The following is an 11,580-nucleotide window of genomic DNA, read 5'->3' on the forward strand; positions in this document are numbered from 1 at the left end:
GCTTTATGGTAATATTTTATCATGGCAAAACGAAAAATAGCTGCAACGCTTGTCAGGCAAAAAGTGGTGGCTGTGTTTTAAATACATTGACTACAGGCTTGCATATTTTTTAAAAAGAGCTGCATTGTGTGTGCAGACTGCTTTGTCAGTGGGATTTTGAGCTGTCGGTCACCAGTGACATATTATGTGACTATCTATTTCCATTTGTGAGCAAAGAAAATTAGCTCCAAATTTAGAGTGTTTGTTGTTACGGTCTGGTGTTACCAGAGCACAAAGGGCGGTTGGGGCCTCGTGGTTTAAATTAAACGTATATTCATAGAATGTAGGCCATATTATTGGGTTGTATCCTCCGGGAGGCACATTTTAACAATAGATAAGAAAGGAGGAGAGACACAGAGAGGCAGAGAGTGAGAGAAAGGAGGGTTACAGAATTGCACTTTAATGCATCTCAAAGCCATAATACCATATAGTTGCAGAGTTTATGGGATGTGTTGCACAATCAATAACCAATCTATGTGAACTTGATTGATAAGGTTGGACTTGTTACATTACCTATTTGCCATTCAAACAAAATACATCTGACCTTGGTAGGTTCATGGGGGCATTTCTTCTATCTATCAAGCCTCTATTAGCAAAGCGTGCTGGGTGACTGGTGGCTCCGTTATATAGTTTATGCATAGTAAGTAATAAACCATTCTGCACTTTGGTATGGCTGTGCATAAATGAATGTGCCTCAACTACCTCGTGGTAATGTCTTTGTCAGGCAATCTACCTCGCTATAGGCATGCCTGATGTTGCAATAACAACAGCTGCTGCTGCTATATCTGTCTCTGCTGTGGGTCACGGGTAGTTAAAAGTGCAATGTACATCACATCTCTCTGACAGTGACAGTCTTTTCCCCTGTCTCTCTCTTCTTGTCTTCCCCCTTTTGCATGTCTTTCTGTCTTCCACAACCTTTTTGATCCTGCTTATCTGGACCAGCTCTGCTCCCATTGAATAAAGCTCTGTCCTACACAGTACTGTATCTCAGCTCTGTTGGACTGACATTGAAAATACACAGTTAACTTCAAGTAGAAACAAATCGAAATACTTTTTTTATTAGCTGTTTTTCTGCACCGTTAATGGGAGCTGGAAACACCAGAGGTCTTTATTGCGGTTGATTTAGAGCCCACGCTATTCCTTTCAACAGCACCACAGTCACAGATAATAAGGAGAACATAAGACAAACGGTGCTGAAAGTCAATACTGTATTTTCCTCTCAACATCCAAGTGGACTCTATCGTTGTGTAATTTCAATGGCGTCTGCATAAACAGAAGTAAGAACTTTTCAGTAAAAAGAGCTGCAACACAGACTGTGGGATGCATCGCGTTTAATAGTTCAAAAGGAGCTCACTCACACATATCCGTAATAGGCAAAAAACAGTGTGGTATGATTGGATCAAATAATATACACATTTTGACATCGCTGCACACGCATTTAATCTCGATAGCAATGCTGTTATAGAACACCAGCCACAGTTTAAGAATTTCAGAGTTACTGGTCGAGTAAAACTTAACCTACTGGATGTACTTTGAACACAGATTAAAGATTTATACCTAATGACGTATATATATAATGAATATAGATCAACTCATACAGAGTGACCTAATACAGTATAAATGTCTCTATATTTCCATTACATTGTGGTTTCACTGATGCACACAGCAAAACAGGGAGAAATGCACATCCATACAGTATAAAAGCTGCAATCCATTTTCCTTAAAAATACATTGGCCAGAACAAATAAAACTGTGACCCAAAATCCAAGCATCGTCTATAAAATTGTAATAAAACAAAGTGAACTAAACAAGAACAACAGAGTCGGTATTCAAGTTGTATATAACAGCCAGGAGGACAGTTTCTTTTATTGGATCATTTCTCTCGTTTATAGGTTATAAATCACACAGGCGCCACTAACTACTAAAAAAATAATCAGTCGCTCCGTATACTCTGGCAGGTCCAAGTGAAGCATGGCTGATAGTAAGTGCGAGACACTGACGTGTTTGTTCTTTAACCTGCTGTATTTAAGAAAACACTTCATTTCAGGTGCCTGGCACGAAGGTAAAAACAAATTGTGAGGAAAGGAGGAGACAAATGAGCACTTTTTTTGTTGATACACAGGGAAGGTCGGTTGGCCGGATTCCCATGGCTGTCTGGGAGTAATGATACCTTCATAGTGGCATAGACGAGCTTGTGGACTCTATGCCTTTTACTGTCATCGAAGTTCCATCGTGATTGGTTAATATCTAAAAAGAGCAGAGAACATGTTCAATCTTACTCAACATGGAATCATTTATGTGCTAAATAACCAGTGGCATATTGCAGACTGCAAAATTAAATGATATACAAAGTCAACATGATCTAATACAAATGTGTCCTTAAGGATTATTATAACTCAGGAACCCTATTTCATATACATGCAAATGCAATACAATGTAGACTGATATCATTTATTAACTTTATATGCAGTTCAGTGCCTGAGGGGACTGTGTTTGAATTGTATGTACTCATAATTGTCATGTTTTATATTGAACTACTGTACACTGAATGGGGGGAGAGAACGAATGGGGGACTTGTGATCAGGTGACATTTCCAAAAATGGCAAAGTGAACGAGCAAGAGGAGACACACAGGGTGCTGAAGCAACAGGACTCCACAAGCTGCACGTGAGTTATGAGTCTAGAAGAGTGAGTATAAACAGTGAGTTACAAAGAGAGAGAGGGATGATTTCACTGATCGGGATCAGGTTGAGAGAGTCACATGTAAAATACCGTGTCACTGTTAACAGCTTTTATTCGGTAACAGGAGCGGCTGGGTTGTCTTTCTGCTCAGAAGGAATGGCTAGGTAGTTTGTCCTGCAGGCAGATTGGTATAGAAACAGAGGAGTGTCTAAGACCTGGTGGTAGGACAATTTCTATCACCATGTACCACAAAATAGTGCTGGTTAAGGTTTGAACAGCGGTGTAACATCACGCTGTTCCCTTATGGGACTGTGCGTCTTCTGCATTCATAACTGTCCCTTATTCATGATGTCACGGCAATGTACACCCCCAGAGGAAAACGCTTTTAAAAGATAAAATCTATCACTGCAATGTGGGCAGCGGGGAGCCATCATCAGAAATAAATGACGACCTCATACAGTATTTAACAGCAATTTTTCATATTGTTAAAAACCACAGTACCTCCACCAAATATGCGCTCAATTTAATAGAACTGCACAGAAACTGTGTAGATGAAGTAGAATTCATAATAGTGAGAAGACTTTTGTGACTCTGTCAGCATATTTAAAACAGAGCCTCATTTTGTATGTGTGTCTTTTTTTTTTTTACAGATTATCACTTTTGCTGCTGCGTTCCATCTTTCCCTTCGGTAACTTCGGTAAACCCTCTAATGCATCACAGAATGTTCTGGTAGACTACATATCCATGAAGCCAGAGTAGCTAAGAAGTCCACCACGAAACAGCTTCTTTGAGTGGGTGTAGTTTCTTGCAGTCAGACGTGTTGTCATACGGGTCAATAACCGCCACAACCCATTCACTCTTTCAGCTGCAGGAACTGATCAAGTGTACAAAGTTACACACATTCGATCACTTGATGCTTTGAATTAATGTGCACTCATGATCTGTACATTGACCAATAAACTTTACTTAAATGCTGAGGGCTGATTTCTACTTAAAAAAATATAACATAAGTCGACAGCCCCTTCATGGCTTAAATGTGCCACTAAATGTTGCTAAATAAAAATGCTTGCTGGGTTCTAGAGCTGGTTCACTTCATTGGAGCTGCAAAAACGATTCGTTTTGATTCATTGATTTGATCATTTTCTCGATTGATTGTTTTGTCTATAAAATGTCAGAAAATGCACAATTTCTCAGAGCCCAAGGTAACATATCTATCACATTATATTTTGAAAACTTGAAAATATTTATGTAACTATCATAGTTCTACATTGCATTTTTGTCAATTTGTTTGGTGATGCTTTATTGAACAGGTCTGTAACTTACAGTTTCCTAATTATTTCCAAAGATTTCACGATATAGAGGTCTGTATTTTCTCTATTTTTAGTACCAGTGTTGGAATAAAGTGTTACTTTACAATGTTTCTCTATTAGGTTGTGTTGTGTTGTGTCCAACCCCTGTGTATCTATTTGTCTGGGCTCTATGCATCATATTTGAAATCAGGATTAATCGCTCGCAAAACCACAAGAACTGGATAAGCACATGTTCTCTGGGATTGTTCTGTTTGGGACATAAATTGCCTCTTTAGAAGTTGTCAATCTGGATTGAGTGGCCTCGTCAACACCACAACAACCCGGAGGGAGCTGAGTATACAGGCACATTTGAGTCTTTGTCAGTGCTGACAAGGTGCTGCAGAAAATGAGTTTCTGATGGAGCTGCAAATCCACCAGTGATGTAAAAAGGCTGTTTCGAAAAAAGAGCAGTCAGCAGTGCTTAGAATTATTCAGGCCTGTCAGGTAGTCTAAGTAAAAAGACAGATTACTGTTGCAGGAGGTTACAAACTGATGCAGTGCCGACTCAATTAACTCTATGTCTGTTTGTGTGTCTGACTCTTTCCCTTCACCTCTTTCCGTCAATCTTTGCCGACATAATCTCTCTTTCAGACCTGTTTCTAAATTTCTACTTATTATTATGTAATAACCAGACACCCAGGAACACACAGGTAACATTTATTTGGCACACACCATCTTGGTGACTCACTGAACCCACTGCGTTGCTGTTGCACTTTGGAAATAGGATTGTGTTCCAATTACCTGCTTTCCTTCGTACCCAGACTCCCACTTATCTGTGTTTGCGTCCATACTCATGTGTCCATGTGAGACTCACGCTGTGTCCTGTGCCTGCTCATCTGACTTGGAAATCTTCCTGTAGCAGTAGACCATCTCTACTAGCAGCCAGCAGGTCAAGCACACCAGCAGAACATACATCATGATCTCAGAGTAGAGCGCTGCGGTCTCTCCGGTGGCTGTGGAGCAACAACAATAGCAAGGAACATGTATTATTCAGTATGCATCCTTCCGATGAATGTCTCTGTGTTGAATATAGCAGGGGAGAATTTCTGTATTCACTATATTTAAGAAAATGTTAAGCTTGTTCTTGTATGTGCAACACTGCTGACCCACAATCAACTCTCAGTCATTATAGAGAAGGCAATATTTGTATGGTAACAGTTGAGCCCAACTCAATAGGTGCAACAGTTATTACGATGCATCTGAACTTTAAGCAAAGCCAGGTCAAGTGTTCCAGTGTGTATCCTGTTCGAAAGACTTTAAAAATGATGCACAAACTATGTTGCATACAGAACATTATGGCCATACCTGTAGTAAAATGAAAATAGAGCCTATAGGGAGTTAAAGGTGGCTTGTGGAGTTTTCTTGTTAACAAACAAAAGTTGTGTTTGCATTCAGTGGTTGTTACCAGAATATATATATATATATATATATATCCTTATATATATATGCTTAAGGTCCATCAGATTTGTTGTGTTCATACATGTACAGAGCCAATTTTCTTTTTGTAAATGCTTTAAATTGTGCATTGTTTACATCCAACCTTGTCTTATTTGCTGCTTTTGTTGCAGCATAGCTACATTGTTTTGTCCGTTGGTAGTGTGAAACAGATGGCAGTGTGCATGTGCGTCCTTATATGATTGCATGGTACGAACAAAACAGGGACCTAAAAACAGTGCTCCACATATCTGCTAGTAGTCAAGAACTCCACAGGGTACCTTTAAATATGAAATATGATAGATATGCAAAGTCACAGTGGTTCTCAGGGCATTACACACCTCATATTTTAGGTCATAATTTTCATGTTATAAGACATATATTAAATTATAACTCATTAAGCAATATCTTTACATGGATTGTCTCCATCACTTACATTGGAACTGCATCATAAAGGTTTTTTTAATGACTGGAATGAACAGGAGGACTGATTCCAGCAAGCAAAAACTATTTCAAATGTGCACCTGACTTGGAAAAAATCTTAGAATCTATCCTTTAAATATAGTTTTTAATTTCAGGATTGTTATGAGCCACTGTGAACCACTGTGGCTGTGAGTGTGTACCAAATTCCAGAAAGCCTGCTGACCAGACAGTTAACAGCTTTCACTCATTTGATTCTGCAGTCTCTGCACATAGAGGCTATTAGTGTAATATAATCCCTTAGATGGGACAGCACAGATATGTTTGCCATAAACTAATCCATTCTGCTACTATGGACAACATTACAGCAACATGATTCCCCAGCAGTAATCTACAGTATACACTGGCTGGTGGCTTTTATGAAATTTGGTCCCACATGTATGAGATGTGAAGGAGAGGCTTTTGAATATGTATAAAAGATCAAAACTGTGGTATATTTTAGATAGTTGCACTTCGGAGGAAAATCACATCCAATTTTCACTCTTCTTTTTCCAGATGAAAACCAAACACTGGAATACAGCTTGCCTGGCCTATCTTTGAATGCCTCTGATAGTGAACTATATACCACATGCAAGCAGTTTTATATAATGTAAAGTTAAAGACCTTAAAAGTAGTTCCAAATATACATGTTGTATTGTATATTCGATCAAAGTGGAAAATGACACATTCAGCAAGCCAAGCATTCGGGAAGCAGAATACATTACCGCTTATCATAGATAGCAAAGTAGTTGGTTTGAATTAACCCCTTCAATGACAACAGAAGAAAGCTTTGATGAACAATAAAGGCAGACAAAACAAGACACACAGTTATTCCTTCTCAGTACAGGGGCAACAAAGGGGAGAGAGGGAAAGTGGTGTTGTTAGAGCCCTCGCACTGATGCATCACTTAGTGGAAACGCTGAAAGTGAAAGTTGGAAATATATAATAAAATGCAAAACCCACTTAAAGCAAACATTGAAGGAGGGCAGCACAAAGAGAACACTCAGTACTCAGAAGCCAACATGGCACAGACTTGTATTTGTACCAGGAGGGATTGTTAATTAACAGGCGTGAGCTTAACCTCTCCAACATATATGTGTGCAGCAGTATCATCCTCATCCTCCTCATCATCATCATCATGGTAGCGTTAGAATGTGCAATACTGCTGGGAAGTGATCAGTTATGCTGTCCTCCATCTGAAAAGTTATTTTGATTAAATGTATCTCAGTTAACATAAATCCATTCTTCTGATATTGAAAATCATGCAGGAAAAAAAATGTACACAGATTAATTCGATATTTTAAATATTTAGCTGTAGAATCACTCCTGTGGAGTCACTGCTAGACCAATACTGGCTTTTGGAGAGCTTTTAAAGGCTAAATATTAATAACACATTTGTTCAGGGCTGTAAAAGTGTTTCTTGCATTTTTTATTTTAAATACAATGGATGAAATAGATTGGGGTAAAAAGCTTAAAGCTTCTACAGGTAACTTTCATTTTGTGTTGATTTCCGCGGTACCTGTGGACAAAAGCAGAAGTGTTTCCCAGCACCAGATTCCCTTAGAAAACTCTTACTGTCTGCTCCGATCAATCCTGGTCCTGGTTCCGTCTGTGCTTCCCTTTCCTCTCGCGGGCCCAGCAATACGGCCTAAACCTCCAGATCTGTCCGCGGTGGTCTGTCTACTGCCGGAAGCCCCACTGGAGTCTGAGCTTAAGGACTTTCTGGTGAGCCTGCATGACATCATCTGATTTTGCGCGCAATCCAACCCGATGCCACCGATAACAAGGATTGCGAATAACTGTTTAGAAATAGCCAATCTTCTCGGTGATGCTCTCGTTAACTTATGTAGGTCACACAGAGACAACAGATTGAGACTGATTCATAACCATTTAAAAGTGCCGAACAGTAATGCTGAGTTGTAGATCTCTTGGGACCGATGTCTATTTTTGGTAACCTCACAGGGGCATGCCAATGACAGATAAACATTCAAGGGCAAACACAAGTCTGAATAACCTCATGTGTAGCTCTGGAATAACCCTGCAAAACTGATTTGTCTCCACACAGAACCATAGCTGGACTTAACACTGAGCTGTAACAACCAAGCATTTTGCTAAGCCCGAGCACAGAACAGGAACAGGGTAAAGTAACATGGAAAGAGTGGGTAACTGTTAGCCGCACCTTTTGCTTTCACCTTCAACTTGATTTCCTTGGTGAGGGAGGCCGATGGTTTGAAGTAGTCAAACTTAAACTGCCGATAGACGTTGCACTCATAAATGCCACTGTCATTGTAGGTGACGTTGATGATTCGAATGGAAAGATCTTGCAAGTCCGGGCTCCCATTCCAGGCCAGACGGCCCTTAAATGGTCCGTCCAATTCAACTGGACTGTCAACAACATACTTGTATATCTAGGAGAGAGGAAAGACAAGCAGGTGTATGCATAAAATATATATCGGCTACTAAACATACTGGTATGAACACATACAACGTGTTATATTATACACAATAATATAGCAGGGACCTACAGGTGTTTTGTTAGATGGGATGTCTTTTTCTTTGTTTGGCATGTAGTACCAATCCACATGCGTCTTTGATTTGATCTCATCCCTCTTCATACAATAAATGCAGGTCAACTTCATGGATTTCCCCAGGACTGCATTCGTCTCCGACGGGATATCGACACATACCGGCCGGCTCAGATGGACTGAAGGAGCATGGAAATGTCAATAACATAGCCTGATGAAAGCTCAACAATGTTAAAAGTCCCCCTCCACAGTTTTGCTTATTGTTACTTCGTGTTTGACTTTCACGGTGCAGAATTGTCTATGTGCAGGGTTTGACACTAGAGGCTATTTTCACTTTCATCTGCTGAAAGTGTATCTGTGAGTATATGTGAGTTTGAGATGTATAGGTACAAGGTGATCACTACTAGTTTAGAAGCCAAGTCCAGTATACAACTAGTGTGCCAAAATATGCAAGTGTGTTGTGGAAACTTGAAACCTTCAGTGCACAAAGACTGAGAATAGACTTTTTATTAAAGTAGGAGACATCATGTAAAAACTTTTGAAGTGAGTAAAATTGCCACTTTGCGGTTGTATGCCTCCACCAACCAGTCAAGTGTCAGTTTACATCCATGTCTGTCACTTGATAATTTTGTATCAGACATTTGTGTGAAATTGTCATAGCTAGAATATCAATTCTTGCGTTATGGCCAAAAATCTATTTCTAATCAGTTCATCTTTGAGTCCAAATGGATGTTTGTGCCAAATTTGAAGAAATTCCCTCCAGGTGTTCCTGAGATATTGTGTTAATGAGAATGGACCAGATGGCCGTACGTACATGTTGCCGGTCTGTAGACATAAAAACACTATTCTGCATGTTCCAGATTTTGGATATTTGAGTGAGAGGGTAACTAATACATGTAATTTCTTCGAATTACTAACAAGTTAATTATTGTTTTTGTGGAAAAACGATATAGGACACTAATTATTATTCAAAGAAGAGTATTTTTATAGGTCTAAAAACATGTTTGAATTGAAGCTTTAACTGTTAGATTTAGTTTATCAGTAATTGCATATAAACAATGTACTCCAGACCAGTAGTCTTTTAGAGAGCTTTTTGATACTCACTGAACCAAACAGGTTGCCTCAAAATGGGCCCATTGTAAAAGCAAGAGCATTTCAAAATAAATGTGCTTAAAGGTGGAGCTATAAGTCATCTTCTACTAATTCTATGCGAGGATCAATTTTGTTTTGGTGTAGGCCTGAAGACATTTTTAGGCTTCATTTAATGACTGTGTAAATACAACTATATGCACACTACTGTGACAGGCACAGTTTTTAACTGTAAAAAACAATACGCATGGCCTAGTGTTTCTTATTGAGGTCATCAGCTCCTGCACTCTGCGCTTATTTAGAGCCAGACACAAAACTCAGCAAGCGTTAAAATGACACAAATTCAATTATACAGCTCCGTGAGCACTAGAGAGACTTGAGTCACAATGCTGATAGCAAATCCGAGATCATACAGGCCAGTAAACACTAATGACGGCCTCTGCCCATTAGTATTAGCTGGCAGAAGGAGGAATAAATGGAGGGAGGGAGTGTTGGATGCAGGGACTGTGGGTAGTGTAGGAGGACAGCAAAGTATTGTGTAAATGCATTGCAAGAGATGGACTAATTAGGGGAAGGCAGGAAGTGGATGATAACCTGCAGGGAAAGAATTAAGGGGATTTCGAACATTTCTTGTGAAGTGAAGTGAGGCAGTATTCTCAGTGAGCACGTCACATGGATGTCTGTGTGTGTGCTGCTGTGTTGGGTCCAGGGCTCTTATACAACCCAAAGTCCCCTAGGGCAGACAGTGACAACATCAATTCCATCTCATCTTTTTTTTTTGCTCAGGGCTCATACAAAGGGATGGAAATAGGACAGAGAAACAGGGAGACCTATCGGGAGTAAAAAAAAACAAAAAAAACAAAAAACGGGAAATAGCTTAAGCCTGGTGTCCTCTGTTGAATGGATCGATTTATTTCGCTTAAATGCTAACACTGAGCGGTGTTGCACTCAGCAGGGGTCAGTCAGGCTGCTCTGAAAGTGGGTTTTGAGTTCACAAGTCATTAATAAAGCCCGTGATTACTTATCTATGTTACCAAAAAGCTGTTGCAATGCAACATTCACAATCAAAAAAGATACATGTTTTACAGTTATACTTACCAACAAAAATCAAAAGTGCCAAAGTTTGCAGATGAACTCTGGTTTGAGTTACCATATTAAGCTCTTTCGGGAGCTGCTGGCAGACAGTGTCCCCTCCAGCTGTTGCTTTTGGGAGAAACCCTTAAGTTGTCTTCACACAAGGCCAGGAGTAAGATAACAGGAGTTGTTGAAATTACTTCAGGACCACGGACAGCGCCTCTCCTCGGTAGATGAGTGCGCAGGTAACTTCCCTCTTCACGACTGAAAATCCAAACCAAGCTGTCGGCTTAAACGACAGATTTCAAACGAAAAAAAGGGCATAAACCAGTTGCAGAAACGAGGCTGTGGAATCTCTACGTGGTCATTGAAATTCGAGGTTTCCAATAGCCCCCTGTTCAGCCATTCAACGTCTATCTAGAAAGCCCCAACTTCATTATTCGCTCCACTCGGTCAAAATAAACAAGCCCGTGAAGAGCGATACAACAGCCCTTCTGCTGCTTTCACTCAGTCCAGATCCATCGAGAAAAATAGAAGAAGAAAAAAAGAAAACAAGCGAAGAGGAAGAACCTGTGGATTCTCGAAAGCCGATTTAGTACTGTTGCGAGGTCTTGTTTGCATAAACAGCAAAATAAATTAAAGCTGATCTCTTATTTCACTCCTCAAAGAATAACTCCATTGATTGTTCGAAATATGTTCCCCCATTAAGGATGACTGATGACATTTCCCAGCCGCGGATCACTGCCTTTGTTTTTTTTTCCAGCAGTCACTTAGCGCTGGCAGAGCAGAGGCTTTGATACGCATGCGTGAGTCACTCCCTCTTACACTACAACGTGCACGTACATATTATTGTCATTTGCGTCGGTCTAACCAACTCATCATGCACGTATACGTATATATGTATACATGCATATATATATATATATATAT

The 11,580-nt window shown here is 39.8% G+C and overlaps 1 protein-coding gene across 2 annotated transcripts; it reads right to left on the minus strand.

The window, feature by feature from the left end:
* Window positions 1-1,355: 1,355 nt before the first annotated feature.
* scn3b (sodium channel, voltage-gated, type III, beta) lies at window positions 1,356-11,422 on the minus strand. Of its 2 annotated transcripts, XM_031861213.1 has the most exons (6): window positions 10,675-11,422; window positions 8,488-8,666; window positions 8,142-8,370; window positions 4,884-5,022; window positions 2,811-2,894; window positions 1,356-2,286 (listed from the first exon to the last, which is right to left on the minus strand). In XM_031861213.1, the coding sequence occupies exons 1-5, from the start codon at window positions 10,727-10,729 to the stop codon at window positions 2,831-2,833; spliced, it is 666 nt and encodes a 221-aa protein (XP_031717073.1). In that variant the 5' UTR covers window positions 10,730-11,422; the 3' UTR covers window positions 1,356-2,286; window positions 2,811-2,830. The 2 variants fall into 2 exon arrangements, with proteins under 2 accessions (XP_031717073.1, XP_031717074.1); XM_031861214.1 differs by lacking the exon at window positions 2,811-2,894.
* Window positions 11,423-11,580: the final 158 nt, after the last annotated feature.

The sequence above is a fragment of the Anarrhichthys ocellatus genome, unplaced genomic scaffold (genome assembly GCF_004355925.1).
Source record: "Anarrhichthys ocellatus isolate YVR2014 unplaced genomic scaffold, GSC_Weel_1.0 scaffold24, whole genome shotgun sequence".
Taxonomy (NCBI): domain Eukaryota; kingdom Metazoa; phylum Chordata; class Actinopteri; order Perciformes; family Anarhichadidae; genus Anarrhichthys; species Anarrhichthys ocellatus.